Below are 22,728 nucleotides of genomic sequence, written 5' to 3' on the forward strand. Positions count from 1 at the left end.
GCAGCCACTGTGGAAAATAGTATGGAGGTTCCTCAAAAAATTAAAAATAGAACTACCCTATGATCCAGTAATTACACTACTGGGTTTTTACCCAAAAAATTTAAAAACACTAATTCAAAGGGATACATGCAACATTATTTACAATAGCTAACCTATGGAAGCAGCTGTAGTTTCCATGGATAGATGAATGGATAAAGAAGAGGACACACACACACACACAATGGAATATTACTCAGCCATCAAAAAGAATGAAATCTTGCCATTTGCAACAACATGGATAGAGCTAGAGAGTATAATGCTAAGCAAAATAAGTCAATCAGAGAAAGACAAATACCATGTGATCTCACTCATATGTGGAATTTAAGAAACAAGGAAAGAAAAAAAAGACAACTATAAAGAACAAAAAGATGGTTACCAGAGGGGAGTTGGTTGGGGGGATGGAGGAAATAGGGGATAGGAATTAAAGAGTACACTTATTATGATGAAGAAAAAAATAAATAAAATGATTTAAAAAGAACCCCACAAAACAAATACCAAAATGGGAGAATACAAAACAAGGTCTGGAGGATGATTTAGGATGTTGTTTGGCAGGAGTAGAGTGTTTGGTCTATTTTATGGAGGCCTCCAATGCTAGGCTGAAGACTTCAGATTTCATTCAATTGGTAAGCGGGAACCAGAGCCATTCTGCCTCCAGCAAGGATGTAGAATTAATGGCAACAGAGATGAGTTTCCAGTGTGAGAGCAAAAAGAAACCAGGAGCCTGGTTAGATGTGCATGACAGTAATCTAAGAGTGACTGATGAGGGGGGTGCCTGGGTGGCTCAGTCGTTAAGCGTCTGCCTTCGGCTCAGGTCATGATCCCAGGGTGCTGGGATCGAGCCCTGCATCGGGCTCCCTGCTCCGCGGGAAGCCTGCTTCTCCCTCTCCCACTCCCCTGCTTGTGTTCCCTCTCTCGCTTTCTCTCTCTGTCAAATAAATAAAATAAAATCTTAAAAAAAAAAAAAAAAAAAAAGTGAGTGATGAGGTCCTGGGGTAAAGTAGAGAAAAAAGAATGAAGTTGAGCATTACCATGGAATAAGAATCTTTAAGATTGTTGGCTTACAAATACCCAGTTTACACGTTTAATAAAATAATTTTATATGAGTTATAACCCTAGGATCTTTGGGATGAGGGAACCTTACTGAAGTATACATGGGTAAACTGGGGTTTACTATTTTTTTTTCCCCTTTGGTAGCTTATGTAAATAAACATGTCAAGTAGTTTATGATTTGCTTATTTCATTGAAAAATTAACATTTTATTGCTTGATGTGTTTTAGGTACGGATAGATACATTAGGCTTGCTTTGTGAAAGTAATCGAAGCACAGAAATCGTTTCCATGGAAGAAATGCAGTGGATTCAATTCTTTATCACATACAATCTTAACAGTCAGTCCCCAGGAGTACGACAGCAGATTTGTTCTCTTCTTAAAAAGGTAGAATTTCTCATCAGAAAGTACGGGAAAGTGGTGAACTCTGCTCTGCAAATCATTTTTGAAAAGAGCTCTGATTTTGGGAGTGTGTGGGAATAATGGTCATGGGTTCAGACTGCCACATCCCTTCATGGCCTGTCTGAACCATTCTGTGATTCCATAGAGTTTACGTTTGAGATTCAAGTCCAGGGTGTAAAGCCCTTCCATTTTGGTGTAAAATAAATCAAACTTGAACTCTTTTTTTTTTTTTTTTGGAAAGAAAAAAAATGTAGTGATGGATCTTTCAGGGTGAAAGATATTTTGAGAAAACTTTGGTGAGAGGAAGAAAGATGCCCTTGTAGTTTTATCATTTAAGGGCCTCATGAAATGGTCGTTGTTGACTGATTCAACTCGACTTAATCACATGCTTCATTTATGGCATGAAGAATGGGGAGAGTTATAGAAGTGAGTATATCTTTAGTTTCATGCCAACCTAAAGGAAATAGAACTACGATTTAATGACTGTGTATTCTGGTTTGCAGTAGTATTTGTTTTTGGTTTTAAAAATGTGTTAATTTTCTGTCAGAAACACTGTAAATATTAAGAGTTTAGAAACCAGTACTTTCTTTGCTTGAAGTTTTAGTCTAAAGAATTTAGAAAATTTGTCCTTTTCCTTTTTTTAGACTGACATTTAAGATTAATGTGGCTTACATATGCTTCGTTTTTCTTTTTCTCAAAAGTTGTTTTGTAGGATACAGGAAAGTTCTCAGGTGCTTTATAAACTGGAGCAAAGTAGATCCAAACATGAGTCAGAGAATGAGTTAACCAAACAGCACCCTTCTGTTTCTTTACAGCAGTATAAGGTAGGTGATCCATTTCTAGACATATGGGTATTTAAGAAACATAGAACAATTATGAATAAACATTAAGGGAAATAAATGGAAGTCTCGTGGTGAATGGTGGTGTTGTTTCTGTGTTTCTTTCCTTCAAGCTAGTTTTACATACTCCTTCTGGTGCTTTAATACTTCTCTTGAGGTACCCTGAGTCATGGAATCAGTGCTGGACTTCAGGCCTGTTACAGAATAACAGTAATGGGTTAACCTCAATCCTTTACAGCTTAATGTGGGCCACATGAATTTAGTAGTTTAACAAAAAGGTAATTGCTGGCCTAGAAGTCCTCCATCCCTCCCCAGGGTAGAAGATTGCTGTATGTGGTCCTGCTTCCCCTTTAGACTAATATGACTTACAGTGGCTTGATATTGGTGCCTCCTGGTCTGTGGTCCAGCTGTAGAGGTTCCTGTCCATCCCATTTGGAGGGAGCGTGAAGAGTAGGGCTAGGTTTCAGGACACTGTGTTAATGGGATGGATGATGGAACCCCAGATATAGCAGCTCCAGTCTGGGCCAGAGCTTAGCTTGACAACCTTACATGTCTGTCCATCAGAACAGAATGAGTTTTTCACTGGTTTCTCACTCCAAATATAGCCTCTCAGAAGCAGAAATCTTACTGTCTTCTAAGACCCAGATAGAGGACAGAGCTCATGTATTGTATTTCATGTGGGGAAACAATTGTAATAAATTAATGATATATTGGAGCCATGATACACTCGCTACTATGGATGGCCCTTAGTTTTCAATTTTATACTTGAAAGGTAAAAAATCATCTAAAGAAGAATATTCCTATACCAAGGATGAAGTCAGCTTCATCTCTGTAAAAATTAAAACAGTGAAGATTGGAAAGTGACAACCTAAACTTGAAGGACATGGGTTTAGTCCCATTTCTGCCACTGATTAGTTGGCTTACTTGATGAGTCTGTTTGACTGTAAGTGGGATGAGTAACCTCTCTGAAAAGGCTGGTTTTGAGGATTAAATGAGAAGGCTGTAAATTCTAAATCACCCTAAAAAGCCTCACTGGGAGTCATTAAAAGTGACTAGAGTGTATTCTGAGCACTTGCTTTGTGTGTGGACAAATTAATTATTTGTTAGCCTTTCTTAGATCATTGCTAGACATTCTAAGAAAACATCTCTTTTGCTTCTTTTTTTAAGGGGTAAAATGACATTTGTGAAAACTGAGTTAAGTACTTAAAACACAAAACCTATGTTGTGGATTGACATTCTGAATTTTCACGTATGCATAGTTTCTTAGTTTGACCTTGTGAATATATGTGTTTTTGAAAACTAGCCCTTTAGAGTCTTAATCTGAGTCAATCTCATGGTTCTGATATTTCCTCCCAACTATAGTCATCTGTGGCTTTTGGAGATTGTGACTTTGGCACTAAATTACTTATCATCTTTATAATAGTGGGAGTCATGCATGGTGTGTGGTAGGCTTGGTGCCAATCAATAGACTAAGTCCTGGGGGAGAAGAGGAGGCTGTTAGTTGGAAAAGATGTCTTCTAGTCTAGTGAAGGAGATTATTTCATGCCTAAATAACTGATATTATTAGCTTGAGTACTTCTAAATTTACAAAATGCTTTGTACCCTCATTCTCATTTAAATCTTTAATAACAAAACTGTGAGATAGGCATTATTATTCTCACTTAACAAATGTGAAAACTAGGGCGCCTGCCTGGCTCAGTCAGTGGAGCGTGCAACTCTTGATCTCAGGGTTGTGAATTCAAGCCCCACATTGGGCATAGAGCTTACTTAAAAAGAAAATGAGAAACTAAAGCTTGGAAAAGTTGAGTAACATGCCCAAGATCCCTCAGCTACTAAGTGCTAGTCAGACCCCTATGTACATCTGCTCTCGCTTCTAAAATCTGAATAGTTTTTTTCCCTAGTCTCTGCTTAATTGAAAACTTGGAGGTAAGAAAGTACAGGGAGAATTTGGGGAACGGTGAATTCACTGTTGTAATGAATGACACCTAAGGTGCTTGGAGCAACAAAAGAGATGCAACAGGAAATGAGTTCGAAAGTCAAGTTGGGGCTGCGTATTGGATGTTTTTTGTTGTTTGCTCTAATAATCAAAACAGCTTGACTAACGTGTGTGTATGTACAAATAAATAAAGTTTCTTTGTTTCCCTAGGAATACAAGTAAAGTATTTTTATTTTTATCTATGAGGAAGCTGCTGTGCAGGTTCAGGAATTTCATATTGTAGTTACACAGCTAACAAGTGACAAAGCTGGAAGTACAAATCAATTTCATATCTGTAGTTGAGTTCCCTCAACTAACAATTGTTGTAGTTTCAATGAAACAATGAAATTGTTTCATTTCCTGTGCTTGGCAATGTAGCAGAATAGAATTAAGTATTGTATGGGTATTTGCAATTTGAAATCTATCACTTTTAATAATTTTAATGTCACATTTCGATAGCTTTACCTATATAACACAGCAAAAAACCTTAAAGGCAAATAGAGAAGATGCCTGAGTAATCTAAAGAGATTTTGAGTGCTAGGCTAAAGTATTTGGAAGCCTCACTAGGAGCTGTTGAAAGTGACAAAAGCATATATTGAGCCCATTCTGTATGTTCAGGATAATATGCTTAGGACTAGGGATATAAATGTATAAACTGTGATCCATGCCTCCACTATGGTTACAGTGTGGTTGAAGGAAAGAACTATTTCTAAAAATATAAATGGTACTACAGTTAGGGTAAGATCATTCCCATAGGATGAACTTGTTGCCCTTTAACATGAATACTGTACTAATTTATAATAAAAATGAGTTTAGGATATTCTCAATAACAACCCTATTCCCTTGAAACCCAATAGATTTAATAAACTAACAAACTCTTACTTAGGTCTTATAAGGGACTATAGGATAAATCCCCAAGATTGTATGTCATTGACCAAAGAAATGAATGCTGAGATCTTTTCTGGTATCAGCTGGGACTAAAACTGCTTATGTGCTGCTCAGTTACAAATATACATTGTTAGGGCATAGCGGTATATGTGAGATGCTTGAGAATCACAGCTTTTCCTTATAAGTTTTCTGGTTTTCTGTTCCGTCGTATCCAGAAACAGTAATAATAATTATTAACTAGAGAAAGAAGACTTTATCTTGGATAAACTATTTCCCATTCTTTTTTTAAATTGCATTTTACTAAAAGTTTGCATTTTTTTAAATTATTTATATAAACAGAATGGTAGAGGAGCAAGAGTATCAAAGGGGAATATAGAAGACAATGGAATAGTTGGATCTTTTTCTGAATTGTGTCATTATAGCCACATTTATCAAGTATTGTACTTACCATATTTATCAAGTAGTCTATATTGGATTTTTTTTGGTTATTTAAAAACTTAAAAAAAATATACATGCCTTTGATGCCTGAACATCTCTGGTGAAGAAAGCCAATATTCATATACCTTTAGCACAGATCTTGCTTTTACCAAAAATGGGTGCTGGGTATTGGATTTTCTTGTGTGGACGACAATAGGAATTGTACTTCTTGTTGACCCTACAAAGGTCGGGTTCACTGAAGTCATGATATAGCTTATGGTCAAGGGTACCAATCTGAATTGTCAAGCAAAGTAAATAACTAATATTGTTTTTAAAAATCTTTTCCCTGTTAATTAAAAAAGAACCCCACTCTTAAAGGTGTTACTTTGAAAATAATCTATTATGAGTTAAAGATTATACTTATTGTAATTTTTTTTTTTTTTTTAGAATTTCATGTCATCCATTTGCAACCGTCTTTTTGAAGCACTGTTTCCTGGGTCTTCCTACCCAACTAGATTTTCAGCTTTAACCATTTTAGGCTCAGTAGCTGAAGTTTTTCCTGTCCCAGAAGGTAAGCTTTCAATAATGTTTGAATACATACTTTTTCAATACATATTTTTTGAATATGAAAAAATATGAATACATATTTTTTCAACATTTTGTTTTACTTTAAGTTTTAGTTTTGTTGTCTTTTGTTTAGGTTCTTACAGGAGGTTTTATTCTCAATATGTAATTCTTACTTGGACATAATTAAATTTGTTAGTAAAAGCTGTAAGGCTGAGAAGTTGTTTTCGGTGATCATTATTTCCCAACCCAAAACCCCAGTTTTCATGAATTATGCTTATTATGAGAAGAGTTGCTTCTCTCAACCCCCAATTCATGTGTTGCTGTTTGAAGATAGTGTACAATCTGTTCTTTAAGTTTTAAAAATTAAAAAAATAGTAGTTTATGTATAGCATTCCTCAATGAGTCTTTGTGGTTAAAATGTGGTTTCCATTATATGCTGTCAGTTTCATAAGTCTCAGTCTGGTTTCAGAAAGACAGCATGAGGCTGTCATTTCCAGGCATTCTGGTTTAGTGATACCCTTTATTTCTCCTGTGGGTTACTCAAGAGGATGAACAGTTAGCTTCCTTTCGAGTCTGTTTTTTCCCTTTTTGACAACAAATAGTTCTTTTTATCTCTGTACTTGAGTGTGTACATTTTGATGTGGATTTCTTGTTTGTGCTCAGTCTTCCTGACTGTGGTCAAATAGAAAAATATCCTGCTATTGGAGGGGATGGCCAGAGGACCAGGGAGCTTTACACTATAGCTGCCTTATTATTATTATTATTTTTTTTATTTTAAATTTGTAGGCAAAGTATAAATTTTTGGCAGGGAGGAGGACAGTTTTTGCTGCTAATACAGCCTTGCTTCATTTGAAGAACACCATTTTTTTTTCAAGTTTTTATTTTGAAAAAATTCAAACCAACAACAGCAAAGTTTCAAGAATAGTTCATGAACAGCCATGTACCCTCTGCCTTAATTCATCAGTTGTTAATATTTTGCTATATTTGGTTTATCTCCATTTCATTAATTTTCTAACCATGACACAATGATCAAATTCAGGATATTTAATGTTGACATGATGCTGTTATCTAATATATAATCCATAACAAAATTTGCCAGTTGTCCCAATAAGTGGCCTTTTTTACTCTGATCTGGGAACCAATCCAAGATTACACAGTGCATTTCGTTGTTATGCCTCTTTAGCCTCCTTTAATCTGGAAAATTTTTTATTTCATGACATTAACGTTTTGCAAGAATGTGTCTTCAGTTGGGTTTGCCTTATTGTTTCCTCGTGATTGATTCAGGTTGGGCATTTTGGGCAGGAATATAGCAGAGGTAATGCGGTGTTCTTCTCTGGGCATCGTATCAGGAGGTACATGAGTTTGGGTTGTCCTGTTAGTCATGATGATAAATTTGATCACCCGATTAAGATAATAAGTGTGGTAGGCCAAAAAGCAACCTACAAAGGATATCATCAAATCCTTAGAACCCGTGAATGTGAACCTTATGTAGAAAGGAGATTTTTGTAGATATGATTCAGTTAAGGATCTTAAAATGAGATAATCCTGGATTATCGGGTGGGCCTAAATGCCACCACAGCTGTCGTTGTTAGAGGAACAGAGGGAGATGTGACACACAGAACAGGAGGAGTCACCGTGACAGTGGATGTGGAGATTGGAGTGATACGGCTTCAAGCCATAGAATGCTGGCAGCCTCCAGAAGTGGAACAAGACAAGGAATGAGTTTTCCCTTAGAGCCTCTAGAGTGCGCATGGCCCCACCAGCACCTTCCTATTGGACTGATTGGACGTTAGTCAGAATGGCTTCCAGTATGGTGAAAAAGTATATTTCTGTGGTTTTAAGCCCCCAGGTTGATGGTGATTTGTTATACCATGCACAGAAGATGAATACAGTGGTATCCATCAGTTAAGGGAATTTCAGTGGTACTGTAACTGAATTTAGAAAATAAGGTTTTAGGGCGCCTGGGTGGCTCAGTTGGTTGAGCGACTGCCTTCGGCTCAGGTCATGATCCTGGAGTCCCGGGATCGAGTCCCGCATCGGGCTCCCTGCTCGGCAGGGAGTCTGCTTCTCCCTCTGACCCTCCCCCCTCTCATGCTCTCTCTATCTCATTTTCTCTCACAAATAAATAAATAAAATCTTTAAAAAAAAAAAAAAAAGAAAGAAAGAAAATAAGGTTTTACCTGAGTGATTGATGATCCATTTAACAAAAATTTTTCTGTATGTTTAATATAGTTATGGTTGCACCTAGGTGTATGGGAAATAACACTAGCCTGAATTGCACTGGTAATTTTTTAATTGAGAGAGTAGTTTAACATATCTAAGTGTATTTTATAAAGTAAATAACCTGAGTCATCTTCCTAATGAATGAGTCGCATATAATTGGGCAGTGACTGATACCACAGTAATTATGTTAATTAAACAACTGGGAGGTAATGCAAATGGAGCAAGCCATCATTACCCATTAACTTTATTTATTATTAATTTTTAGAGAGGGAGAGGGGGTAGGAAGGGGTAGAAGGAGAGAGAAAGAGAGAGAGAATCTTAAGCAGGCTCCATGCCCAGAGCAGAGCCTGATGCGGTACTGGATCTCATGACCCTAAGATCATGACCTGAGCTGAAATCAAGAGTTGGACACTTAACCAACTGAGCCACCCAGGCACCCCTTTAGCCATGAACTTTAAAGGAGGCTAAAGAGGCATGACCATGAATTACAGGATGGAAAACATAAATTCATTCTTTACCTTTTATCTCAAGAACTAGAATGTGGGTTTTTATGTTATTTTTTGAAGGACTCTGATTTGGGATTAGTCAAAATTGTTTCTACCTTTCCTCAAGTATATCCTAATTCAAGAAGAATAAGCCACGTGTACCTTTTTCACTTAGAATAAATGTCACAGTATTCATGGTGAAAAATTGGATTCCACAATTTTATTAAAAGGGTTTGCCCAGCAAATGTTTATTTAATGCTTATTATATGTCAAGCAGCTAAGGATATGCAGTGTACAAAACAAAATGCTTCCTATTTTTGAGCTTAGGTATTTTAGTGAAGGGAGACAGACAATAAATTAACAAGTAATACATAGACTATCAGATGGAGATAAGTATTATGAAGAAAATATTTCAGGAAGGAAAGTGGGGGGAATATCGAGTGTCTAGGAGGATGGGGAGCTGTTTCATACAGTGGTGTCAGAGAGGGTTTCAGATTTGAGCAGAGCTCCTAAACAAGCAGTGGGTCAAAGAAGAAGTCACAAAGGAAATTAGAAAATACTTTGAGAGGAATGAAAACAAGAGCATAACTTACCAGAACTTACGGGATGAAGCAAAAGCCGTGCTCAAAGGGAGCTTTAGAGCTATAAATCCCTAATTAAAAAAGAGAAAAGATCTCAAATCAATAAGTTACTTTACACCTCAAAGAATGAGAAAAAGAAGAGCAAACCTAACCCAAATCTAGCAGAAGGAAGGAAATAAAGATTAGAACAGAGATAAGCGAAATGGGGAATAGGAAAACATTATAGAGAAATCAACGAAAACAAAAGTTGGTTTTTCTAAAAGGTCAACAAAATTTTAGCTATACTAAGAATAAAACAAAAGAAGGTACAAATAACTAAGATCAGAAATACAAGCAGGGACATTTCTACTGACCTTACAGAAATAAAAAGGATTGTATTTTCAATGAATTAGGTAACTTAAATGAAATGGACAGATTCCTAGAAACATACAAACTACTGATTTAACAAATAGAAAATTTGTTATCTGTAGCAAGTAAGAGGTGGGGGTCAGTAATCAAAAGCCTCTCAGCAAAGGAAAGTCCAGAGGGAGTAGCTTCACTGGTGAATTCTACCGAACGTTTAAAGAATTAATATTAACAAAGTCTTCTAAAGAAATTGGACAGGAGGGAACATTTCCAAACTCATTCTGTGAAGCCAGCATCACCCTGGTACCAAAGCAGACAAAGCCACCACAAGAAAAGAAAACTATAGGCCAGTATCCCTTATGAACATAAATGCAAAAATTCTCAACACAATACAAGCAAACCAAATCCAACACCATATTAAAAGTATTATACCCATGACCAAGTGGAATTTATCCCAGGAATGCAAGGGTGTTCAATGTAAGAAAAAAATAGTCAGTGTAATACACCACATTAAAACGAAGGGAAAAAAACCCATGATAATCTCAATTGATGCAGAAAAGCTATTGACAAAATTCAGCATCCTGATATGATAAATAAACACTCAAGAAAGTAGGAATAGAAGGGAGCTTCCTCAATAGGATAAAGGACATTCATGAAGAACGCACACCTGACACCAAACTCAATGGTAAAAGACTGAAAGTCTTTCCTCTGTGATCAGGAACAAGACACAGAAGCTCACTTTGACCACTCCTGATCACCATTGTATACTGAAAACTTTAGCCGGAGCAGTAAGGCAAGAAAAAGGAATTAGAAGCATCTGAGTTGGAAAAGAAGTAAATTTAAGCAGAGGTGTGAATGAAGTGACAAAAACTCCATTTACTTGCTCTAGGAATTTCACGGGTTGCACTAACTTGTGAGTTAAGATTAAATAAATGCATATCGTGTTGAACATCATTCTTCAAATTAGCATAGGCATGTTTTTAGGTGTTATCAGAGTGGTTAATTTGTTAAATGTTAAATGTTCTTCACATTCTGCTGTGAAACCCATTATTGCCATAATTGTTTAGTCTTAATCTCGGAGTTAAATGGATTTGGTGACTACCATCATTCTTTTGTGATAGTTTTTCTGTTCATTTCTTCATTGGCTGAAATTCATCTTCATTTTGAGAAGAGTTTTTGGGGAAATAGAGTTCTTAATTTCTCACACATTCAAAAATGCTGATATTGGGGCACCTGGGTGGCTCAGTCGTTAAGCGTCTGCCTTCAGCTCAGGTCATGATCCCAGGGTCCTGGGATCGAGCCCCGCATCAGGCTCCCTGCTCCACGGAAGGCCTGCTTCTCCCTCTACCACCCCCCTGCTTGTGTTCCCTCTCTCGCTATGTCTCTGTCAAATAAATAAATTAAAAAAAAAAAATTCTTAAAAAAAACCCCCAAAATGCTGCTATTGACATTGTACTTGATGGAGTAGGATTTTTTAAAGATTTATTTATTTACTATTCAAGAGAGACAGAGAGGGCATGGGAGGCAAAGAGGCAGAGGGAGAGAGAGAATCCTCAAGCAGCCTCCCCCGCTGAGCGTGGATCCCAACGCAGGGCTGGGTCTCACGACATTGAGATCATGACCTGAGCCAAATCAAGAGTTGGATGCTTAACCGACTGAGCCGCCCAGGTGCCCCTAGAGGAGGATTTTGATGTATAATTTTTCACCATACCTTTCCCTGAGGATGTTGCTCTACTGTCTTCTAGCACTACATGTTGCTAAGGCGTAGAGTAAAGCCAGCTTAATGTTTTCCCATTTTGGAGATGAATTGAGCTTTGTGCCTGAATAGCCAGAAGAATCCTCCTTTATCTTTGATGTCCAGTAATTCTATTAGGATATATCATCATATCGATTATTCTGTGTTGGTTTAACTAAGACATGGTAGGACTTTGGATTCTAGGTTAAGGCATTTTACAAAGATATTTTAAAAGACATATTCCTAAATTTATTTCATTTTATTTGAAAGCTAACTTAGGAATCTTTTATATACAGTATAACCTTTTGGAAGAGAATGAAGTGATTTTAAACAAAATTTTAAGAAGTACTTTTTATTTGGGGAGCTTTAATATTTTATCATTTTAGGAAATAAGGAAAAATTATTCTTTTTTGCTAATGTGGGTAAACTGTGAAGTGTGAATCTTTGCACCAATTTTCTATAAATTTGGTCAGATAACTTCAACATGTTGATTTCCCTTTTCTTTTATTAATTATTTTAAGTAGGCTCCACACCCAATGTGGGTCTTGAACTCACGAGTCTGAGATCAAGAGTCACATGCTCTATCAACTGAGCCAGCCAGGTGCCCCGTCTTGTATTCACTTTTAAATCTTTTTCTATTTTTAGGTCAAGTCCAAACAGTGTATCAGCTGAGTCATGATATTGATGTAGGTCGTTTCCAAACACTAATGGAATGTTTTACCAGCACTTTTGAGGAAGTGAAGATTTTAGCATTTGATCTTCTAATGAAGTTACCAAAAACAGTTGTACAATTTCAGGTATTTGGACTTTTTCTTTGTAAATGCGAATGTGGTGTATGCCTGAAAACTTTCTATTTTAGCAGCAAATAAAGCAGGATTGTGCAGGCTTTTTGCATCTGCCTTCTTATATCTTCTGACTGTTTCAGTTATCATTAATACTTTTACTCTTGCAGGGTGGTAGGTTGGAGGAGGTAGGGATAGATGATGTGGAAGGAGGAAATATAAGAGAAAAAAAACTCCAAATCCATGAGCTCTGCTTCTTTTATTGTTTTGATAAAAAGGAAGGTGTGAGAAGCAGTAGGTTTTATTGCTCACAAGAGTATTGGTAGATTTCAGTTAACTGCGGTCTCCCCAGTTCCCGTGGACATGTTAATATTCTGTCAAAATACATCACTTACAGTAACTTGCGTTTTTTGAAATAACATCCTTGCTAAGTTGACTGGGAAGCCGAGTGTAAGTGAGGCAGAGAACGTGTTTCTGATCTTCCAACAAGCAATAGCTAAACTGAGACTGAAACTCAGAGTACTTGAGGTTAACAGCAGTTTTCTCCCCCGGCCTTCTACCCCATCCCCAGCCCCCGCTCTCTTCCTGACAGCAGGCACTGCCAACCATGGGGTGGGAAGCAAAGGTGGGCTCGGGAGTGTGGACACAGCATGGGGATGGGTCTGCAGGGGACCCACTAGCCGAAGTGCTTGGTTCTGCCCTTGAGGTATGTTCTGGGGCTGTGAGGTCACCAGCAGCTGTGGGTTTACTGTTCCAGAGCTTTGCTGTGGCTTTCTGTTAGAGCTGTATAGAGGCCGAAGGCACCTACAGGGGCTGCCGCTGAGCCATGGTCTATTCTTTCTCTGGCTGTTAGGCTCTATTTAGGGAGGGATAGCTTGTAGATGCAGTGGGATTCCCTTTTTTTTTTTTTTAAAGATTTTATTTATTTATTTGACAGAGAGAGGCACAGTGAGAGAGGGAACACAAGCAGGGGGAGTGGGAGAGGGAGAAACAGGCTTCCCGCCGAGCAGGGAGCCCGATGTGGGGCTCGATCCCAGGACCCTGAGATCATGACCTGAGCCGAAGGCAGACGCTTAACGACTGAGCCAGCCAGGCGCCCCTCCTTTTTTTTTTTAAGATTTTATTTATTTATTTATTAGAGAAAGCATGAGAGCAGCGGGGGAGGGGTAGAGGGAGAGGGAGAAGTAGGTTCCCCACTGAGCAGGGAGCCCAATGCCGGGCTTGATCCCAGGACCCCAGGATCATGACCGGAGCCAAAGGCAGACGCTTAACCCACTGAGCCACCCAGGCGCCCCACAGTGGGATTCTGTAGGAGCACATGTCAGAGAGCACAAGGTGTCTGTTTCCATGGCTTCCAGATGGCATTGCAGGATCTTTTCTAACTTGGGTCCATATTAGGAGTTGTTCTTCAGTATCCATTTATCTTTGTGGTCTTTCAGATGCCTTGGTAAGCAAAAGCTTCTTTTGGTGCTTAGGCTTCTAACTTTTGTAAAATAGAGAGTTTTTAAAGGAGATGCTTTCTCTTCCTTTCTTCTCTCCCACCTTCCCATCCTCCTTGCCCCTTACCATTCATCACACTGAAGCCTTGTATCCTATATATAACTGTGACTCACTCCTGGCAAATATTTTGAGAATATCTCGGGGCGGGGGTATATTATAGTATCTATATGAAAGACTTGGTCCTTTGAGATAACTTTAAAACGTTTTTTAATCTTAACTAATATAAGGACCTGTGTATATATATTTTTTTTATTTTATTTTTAAAGATTTTATTTATTCATTTGAGACACAGATATATATATAGAGAGAGCATGAGCAGGGGAAGAGGCAGAGGGAGAGGGAGAAGCAGGCTCCCCACTGAGTCAGGAGTCTGATGTGGGGCTCGATCCCAGGACCCTGGGATCATGAACTGAGCTCAAGGCAGACGCTTACCCATCTGAGCCACCCAAGTGCCCCTGTGTATATGTATTTTTGATGACATATCTTTGTAGTACATGACTTTATTACTCCCATTGTCTGTTGCCCTTTTTTCTTGTGGAGCTACATATCCAAGGTCTTTATATTATATTTTTACTGACCTCAGATGATTGAAGAAAGATATTTTATGTATTTATTTTTAAGATTTTATTTATTTATTTGAGAGAGAGCAAGCGAGTGAGAGAGCACAAGCAGGGGGAGCAGCAGAGGGAGAGGGAGAAGGAGACTCCCCACTGAGCAGGGAGCCCAACGTGGGGCTTGATCCCAGGACCCTGGGATCATAACCTGAGCTGAAGGCACATGCTTAACTGACTGAGCCACCCAGGTGCCCCAGAACAAAGCTATTTTAGACTCCAAAGGCTATTTATTGTGTTTCTTACTAATTGTCAGTTAAGCAGTTCATGGACTTAACTGTCAGTTACCAAAAAAATGGCTTAGATGCTTAATTGGTTCTTTCTAATATTGATTTCGATTTGAGCTTTTGGCCACTGTCTTTTTTAGGTCACAGAAAATTAAACATATCAAATGGCAAAGAATTTAAACTGAAAGAAATTGGTATTTGAATCAGTATTTTTTTTAAAGGTTTTATTTATTTATTTGACAGAGAGATAGCGAGAGCAGGAACACAAGCAGGGGGAGAGGGAGAGGGAGAAGCAGGCTTCCTGCGGAGCAGGAGCCCAACATGGGGCTCGATCCCAGGACCCTGGGATCATGACCTGAGCCGAAGGCAGACGCTTAACAACTGAGCCACCCAGGTGCCCCTTGAATCAGTATGTTTGATATCTATTGGAAATTAATAGATTTAAATATTGGTGTACCTATAGCCAAATTAAAAATTAAGCTTGTGGAGCGCCTGGGTGGCTCAGTCGTTAAGTGTCTGCCTTCAGCTCAGGTCATGATCCCAGGGTCCTGGGATTGAATTCAGCATTGGCTCCCTGCATAGTGGGGAACCTGCTTCTCCCTCTGCCTTTGCCTGCCCCTCCCCCTACTTGTGCTGGCGCTCTGTCAAATAAATAAATAAAATCTTTTAAAAAAATTAAAAAAAATTAAGCTTATAATGATTTTCCCCTTGTATTTGATAATTATGGAGTAATCCTAGTAGAATTAATACTATTGAGCAGTGAAACCCTGAGACCCAGTGTATTGAACATGTAATTTGCCAACCATGGAGTTGGGACGAAGACCCATGTCTCTTGACCTCAGCCCAGGGCCTTTCCATACTTGTTACAGTGAACTGTCCTTTGTTCTTTCTTCTTTAGGACATGCATGTGAGTGGATGTTTCTGTGACATACAGGTGTGGGAGCTCTTATGCAGAATTTCTGAGGCTGATATGATCATTTTATTTTCTGCACATATACATGGATCTTTGCCAGGAATAGCCTGGTGGATTGGTACTTTTGTGTGAATTTGTATTTTTTTCCATTGAATTCGCTGAATGGAGAGGGGGATGGGGAAGTGCAGTAGTATGCTGCCCAGGTAAAAGAGACTTCAATGTACAAAAAAACTCTGGTCCATGTGGACATAAGAAAGATGGTCTGGCCATAGTCATAGCAGAATTTCTACAGGAAAAAGCATACTTCTGCTGGAGAAAGAGGTACTGAAAAAAAAAAAGCTTTATCAATGTCGAATTTCCCAATTGACATTATTTCCAAGATCCTCATCACTAGAGCTGAGTAATAATGATAATCAGTAATTACTATAATAAAGTCTAACCTGTATTCTGGGAAAAAGGGAATTGAAGTAATGCTTATATCAAGTTTCAGTTATGTGGCAGGCTCTATTTTTAAATTCCTTCAAATTAGGGGCGCCTGGGTGGCTCAGTCGTTAAGCGGCTTCCTTCAGCTCAGGTCATGATCCCGAGGTCCTGGGATGGAGCCCCGCATCGGGCTCCCTGCTCAGTGGGAAGCCTGCTTCTCCCTCTCCCACTCCCGCTGCTTGTGTTCCCTCTTTTGCCCTGTCTCTCTCTGTCAAATAAATAAATAAGATCTTTAAAAAAAAATAAATAAATTCCTTCAAATTAAAGAAATGTTTCAGTGACAGTTACTGAGTCTGTGCTTTATTCTAGGATTCAGAGAAACTGCAAGCTTTATTCCAAGCAGCACTGGAGCTCAGCTCAAGCACTAAACCATACGACTGTGTGACAGCTTCTTACCTGTTGAACTTCTTAATCTGGCAGGATGCCCTGCCCTCATCCCTGTCTGCCTCCTTACAAACTCAGCAAGCTTCATGTGGAAATGGAGATAAGTCTGCTGTTGTGGTGGAGAGGAACACATTAATGGGTTTGTATGGATAAATGACCTTTTGCTGTTGCTTATCCAAACCAGTGTCTTACTCTCTCGCTATTCATTTAGTTAGCATAGCTAGTGGTTAAACATTTATTTTGTGTTTTTTAAATTTTTTTAAAGATTTTTATTTATTTGAGAGTGAGCAAGAGAGGTTGAGAGTACAAGCAGGGGGAGTGGCAGAGGGAGAGGGAGAAGAAGGCTACCTGCTGAGCAGGGAGCCCGACTTGGGGCTCAATCTCAGGACCCTGGGATCCTGACCTGAGCCAAAGGCAGACGCTTAACCAACTGAGCTACCCAGGTGCCCCTATTTTGTGTGGTTTTTTTTAATTGAAGAGTTTACTAGCATAGAAGAATACTGTGAATTTCTCTGTGAATTGCAAGTAAATAGTTTACTCAGCTATAACACTGTTTCTAAACAGAGGGTTCATGTTAAATAAGTAGATTATACAAATGTACATTAATAAAGCTCTTATTTAAATAGGACATCTTGGGACACTTGGGTGGCTCAGTTGGTTAAATGTTTGCCTTCAGCTCGGGTCATGATTCCAGGGTCCTGGGATCGAGTCCCGCATCCGGCTCCTTGCTCAGCAGGGAGCCTTCTTCTCCCTCTGTTTGCTGCTCCCCCTTGTTTGTGCTCTCTACTTCTCTCTCTCTCTGACAAATAAATAAATAAAATCTTTAAAAAAAAAATAGGACGTCTTTCTCTACCAAAAATGTACTTTTGGCGGGGGGGGGGCAGATATTTTACTATGACTATAGCTAGATCATCTTTGCTATTTCTGTAAAGAGCAGAGTTCCTTTGTCTATCAGATTTATGTTTTAACTGACTGTCACACCCCTGCCTTTTACTCTTCCCATATAGCCAGTTCTAAAACCTAGTTGATTGGTTTAGGTCTAGTAATTTCCAGCAAGTATTTCTTGGGGATTCATGTGCTTAATTTTGTGCTGGTAAATATTCACTTTGGAGTTATATTATAAATAAGGACAGATAAGGATTTTTATTAAAAAAAAAAAAAAAGAGAGAGAGGTCAGATGTAGGAAGAGTGTTAGAAACTGTTCTCTCCAAGATGGTAAAAAATGCCCCGAGAAAGAGAACTAATAATGGGAGAAAATTAGGAGGCCATGGGTAGTTCTGGTAGAAATGGGGATAAGGAGGGGACAGTGCCATGGAAGATGGCACTTGTCCACTCTAGTTGCTTCAGGGCTGGGCTCAAAAGGAGACCCTGATACGTGACAGGAAGAGGTTTGCATTTGGGGTAAACTGTTCATGTACAGGCTTTCAAATTCAAGTCATTTAAAAACTCCATGAGATATTTCAAGCATACAAAAATAATTTAAATATAGATATAGGATTTAAATAATAATAGTATAAAAATGTCACAAGTTTTATTCCCAAGCTAGGTTATAACACCCAACTTAAGAAGTATAATAATACCCATACCTTTAAAGCTTCTCTTCTATCCTAGCTCCCTCCCCCTGCCATATAATTACTCTCATATGGTTTATATCAGTCTTTCATCTTATTTTTACCAAGATTTTACCACCCATGTATATATCATTAAACAATATATTACTTACTTTTACATGATTTTGAATTTTATATAAATAGTACCATATGTATTATACGAATTTACTGCATTTTATTAATACCTTCTCCTGTTGAGGGACTTCTTTTTTCTAAATAAATAATGCTGATGTGAACATTCTCGTATATATCTCTTCTAATAGACGTGTCCAAGAGTTTTGGTAAACAAAAAAGTAGGATAGCCTAGTCATAAAGTATGTGCATCTTCAACTTAACTAGATGATGCCAAATTATAAATTTTGAGAGTTGTGGTGTATTACATCATCACTATAACTTGCTATTGTCAGATTTTAAAGGTTTACAGAATATGAAGTGGCTATCTTGTGGTTTCATCTTGCATTTTTCTTGTTGTTAATGTAATCGAGCATCTTTTTACATGTTTATAAGCAATTCACTTCTCCCCTTCTGTGAAATGCCTGTTCATGTTCTTTGTTTAGTTTTCTGTAGGGCTGTTTGTCTTTTTCCTATTGATTTTTAGGACTTCTTTGTATATTTTAATGTTAATAATTTACTGGTTATGTTACACAGTTTTAAAATTTAAACTATAACTCTTGAGTGGTGAGAGGTGACATCGACTATGCTGGGATAACTGGATAGTTACCTGCAAAAGAATGAAGTTGAACCCACTTCTTTATACCATATACAAAAATTAGTTTAAAATGGATCAAAGACCTAAATGCAAAAGCTAAAAACAATAAAACTCTTAGAAGAAAACATGAGTGTAAATCTTTGTGATCTTAGATTAGGTAGTGGTTTCTTAGATCTGACACCCACAGCACAAGCAAAGAAAAAGTAGATAAATTGGACTTATTGAAAATTTGAAACATGTGTGTCAAGGATGTCATTAAGAAAGTGAAAAGACAACCTGTAGAATGGGAAACATTTGCGACTCCTTTATCTAATAAGGGACTTATATCTAGAATATATAAAGAATTTTTACAACTCCCTAGTAAAAGGATATAACCAAATTTAAAAATGGACAAAGAATCTGAATAGACATTTCTCCTAAAAGATAAATGTGAAAAATAATCACATGAAAAGATGCTTAGCATATTAGCCAGTAGGGAAACGCAAATCCAAATTACAGTGAGGAAGCACTTCACACCCAGTAGGGTGGCTATAAACAAGAAAATAGATAATAACCGGTGTTGAGGGGATGTGGAAAAAGCAAAGCCCTCACACACTGCTGGCAGGAATGTAAAATGGTGCAGCCACACTGGAAAACAGTCTGGCAGTTACCTGGAAAGTTAAACATGGCGTTACCATATGATCCTACAGTTCCACACTCAGGCTGCTGTAACAGGATACCATCGCCTGGGCGTTTTAAACAACAAACATCTCTCTCTCACAGTTCTGGAGGCTGGGAAGTTCCAGATTAAGGTGGGAGCAATTTCAATTCCTGGTGAGAACCCTTTCCCTGGCTTCAGATAGCACCCTTCTTGCTCTGCTCACATGGAGGAGAGGAAGCCAGTTCTGGTCTCTCCTCCTCTTCTTATAAAGACTCTAATCCTGTCATTGGACGGGGGGGGGGGGAGTCCCACTCTCACAACCTCATCTAAACCTAATTTCTTCCTAAAGACTCCATTTTCAAATATGGGGCTTGGGGCTTCAAATAGGAATTTTGGGAAGGACATGAACATTTAGTCTATACTGGGCATATATTAAGAGAAATGAAAAGTATGCCCAAACAAAAACTTAATATGTGAATGTTTACAGCAGAATTATACTTAATAGCCAAAACATGGAAATAACTCCCATGTCCATTAACTGATAAATGTATAAATAAAATGTGGTATGTTCATACAGTGGACTGTTATTCAGCCATAAAAAGGAATGAAACAGTGATGCATGCTACAACATGGATGAACTTTGAAAACACTGTGCTAAGTGAAAGAAGCCACGTATTTTATGATTCTGTTTATGTATGTCCAGAATAGGCAAATCTATAGAAAATAGATAAGTTTTTGCTTAGGGCTGGGGAAGATGAGAGGTACAGGGAGGGGAGTGACTGATAATGGGTAAGGGTTTTTTTTGGGGGGGTGGATTAAAATGTTCTAAAATTCACTGTAGTGATGATTGCATGTATCTATGTAGTGATGATTGCATATATCTATGAATATACTAAAAACCATTGACTTATATACTTTAAATGTATAAATTGTGTGGTATGTGAACTATATCTCAATAAAGCCATTATTTAAAAAAACCACAAAACAACAACTGTTCAAATAGCACATGGCACATGGGCCTGGGGTCTGATTCCCCAGATAGAGGAGGTCTAGGAGCAACGATTCAGAGTGAATGCTGAAAATGGGTCCAGGAAGTTAGGGAAAGACACAGTTCTGCCTTCTTGACTGGAAATGTATAGCAGGCTGGATAACTTTGAAAAATCTCTTTTTTAATATAAAACCTCTAACAAAGTTTAGTTGAGTTGGATGGTTTTTTTTGTGGGGACTGCTTAGCTATTCACAAATTTATAAATGTGTTTTTAAGCTGGCATTACTTTGGTTTTTTGTTTGCTTTTTCTAGTTATCAAATGCTTGTTGGAAAATCTTGAGGAAGAAGTATCTCAGGCTGAAAATTCTCTCCTTCAGGCAGCAGCATCATTTCCACTGTATGGGCGAGTTCACTGTATAACGGGCGCTTTGCAGAGGTTATCTCTAAAGTACGTGTACCACAGATGTCTCCTGAGCATGCGTTTCTGAGCTTTAAAGCCTTACTGCGATGTGTCCTGGGAAAGGAATATATTACCTTAAAGATAATTAAAACTTAGATTTTAAAATGTACCTGTGTACACATATTTTTATATCTTAAATATTTCATAGATCGCACAATTTTGAAGCAGATTCAACCTTTTATGTAATAATTTCCATTTTAAATTTTTGAATTTTGCTTTTAGTATAAATTTCCGTACTGTCCTTGTTGCAGCAGCCTACGGTTGGTGAGTGAATGGAGACCTGTGGTAGAGAAGCTCCTTTTGATGTCTTACAGGCTTTCTGCTGTGGTGTCTCCAGTCATTCAGAGCTCCTCCCCGGAAGGCCTCATCCCAATGGACACTGATTCAGGTCAGCAAATGAAAAAAGCTAGAATTCCTATATTTTTTGCTCATTACGCCTCTCCCCGCCAAATCATTTTTTTGGGAAGATATAGAAGCTAAGTAGGTGGGTCAAGAAGCTATTTATTATGATTAGTGATATTTCTGCCACGTAGTAATGTCTTTAATTCTTAAAAAATAACCAAAACAAATAAATAAACCAGGTGATGAGCAAGGTACTTCCTCCTCTGGGGTAAATTGGATTTTCTAATACCAGGTAGCTGCTGGGGCTGGGAGAGTGAGCAATATAAATCAGGGAGGTGCGGTTTAGTCAGAGATGGCAGCTTATTAGGAATCGGGAATTTAATTAAAACAAAAAATGGGAGGAGATACTCAAAATGCCCCATTGAACTCATGAACTTTCATCTGCCTTTTCCCTACCAACTCCTGTGTCTTTGCAAATGGCCCTACCAAAGATCTGTTTGTGCAAGTCAAGAGCCTAGGAGTGCTTGACATCTCTCTTCTGTTCCTTACATCTTGCCTGTCCTCACGTTCTTTCAGTGGTACCCCTTAAATATCTTTCAAATCTGTTTTCTTTTTATCTGCCATCTTCTTACCTTACTCCAGGCTTTTATCTCTCTTGTTTGTGTAATTCTAGGGCCCTCCCATTTGGTTTCCCCCCATCTACTCTTGGCTCCTTCCATTTTCTTTTTATACTGTATCCACAGCAATATTTTCTACTCATATAATTCATCATGTTATGCATAATCTCTACTTAACTCTTGTGCTCTGCCCCACCCCATTTGTTTAAAATACTTGAGTGACCTCAGACTAGGTCCTCTAATAGTTGGGCTCCTGCAACCTTGCCAGTCTTGTCTCTTTTTCTTCCCAAAGTGTTCTTCATGGAGTTGTTGCGATTTAAGAGGGATTTTATCGGTATTTTCCTCCATTGTCCTTAGCAAGTGCCTGGTAGAAATAGATATACAGTAAATATTTGTTATAATGAATAAATCAACGAATGAGCAATTCCAGAAAAGATAGGAACTAAACCCAGTGTGTGGGACACTGTAGGGGGCATATATATACCTGTACCGTAGCAACCAGAAGGGATTGGCTGCGAACAGTATACATGTGGTGTTGAAATAAAGTTTGTGAATGCATTTGAGGAGTGCAAATGAGAGGCTTGTATTAAAAACACACTGAGCATATCCTAAATACCCAGTTAAAGTAACTTGGTGTTTTGTGTTTGCATAGAAAATGTTAGGTTTTGTTCTTTACTAAAAATGAATTGGCAGATTGGTGATGGTTCATGAGTAAGACACAGTTATTTGTTTATTTTGGCTGGTATACCAAAATTTGATGTTTTAGTTTTCCTACTTAAACAATACGTGGGAATAAGAAGCATCCAATCTTGGGCGCCTGGGTGGCTCAGTTGGTTAAGCGACTGCCTTCAGCTCAGGTCATGATCCTGGAGTCCCTGGATAGAGTCCCGCATCGGGCTCCCTGCTCGGCAGGGAGTCTG

General features: G+C 38.3%; 1 protein-coding gene across 11 annotated transcripts in view; it reads left to right on the forward strand.

The window, feature by feature from the left end:
- The window catches only part of THADA (THADA armadillo repeat containing), a 323,874-nt gene that overhangs the window by 22,025 nt on the left and 279,121 nt on the right, over positions 1-22,728 (forward strand). For 7 of the 11 annotated variants that reach the window (XM_035001673.1, XM_035001674.1, XM_035001679.1 and 4 more), the window contains exons 13-19: positions 1,317-1,472; positions 2,189-2,311; positions 6,054-6,177; positions 12,188-12,339; positions 16,368-16,581; positions 20,702-20,837; positions 21,101-21,237. In XM_035001673.1, coding sequence (XP_034857564.1) covers positions 1,317-1,472; positions 2,189-2,311; positions 6,054-6,177; positions 12,188-12,339; positions 16,368-16,581; positions 20,702-20,837; positions 21,101-21,237 — 1,042 coding nt within the window. The remainder of the gene's footprint in view (positions 1-1,316; positions 1,473-2,188; positions 2,312-6,053; positions 6,178-12,187; positions 12,340-16,367; positions 16,582-20,701; positions 20,838-21,100; positions 21,238-22,728) is intronic. The other 4 variants (XM_035001675.1, XM_035001676.1, XM_035001677.1 and 1 more) reach the window with 3 other exon arrangements.

Source organism: Mirounga leonina, unplaced genomic scaffold (assembly GCF_011800145.1).
Source record: "Mirounga leonina isolate KUSES-001 unplaced genomic scaffold, KU_Mleo_1.0 Mir_125, whole genome shotgun sequence".
In the NCBI taxonomy this organism is placed as follows: Eukaryota; Metazoa; Chordata; class Mammalia; order Carnivora; family Phocidae; genus Mirounga; species Mirounga leonina.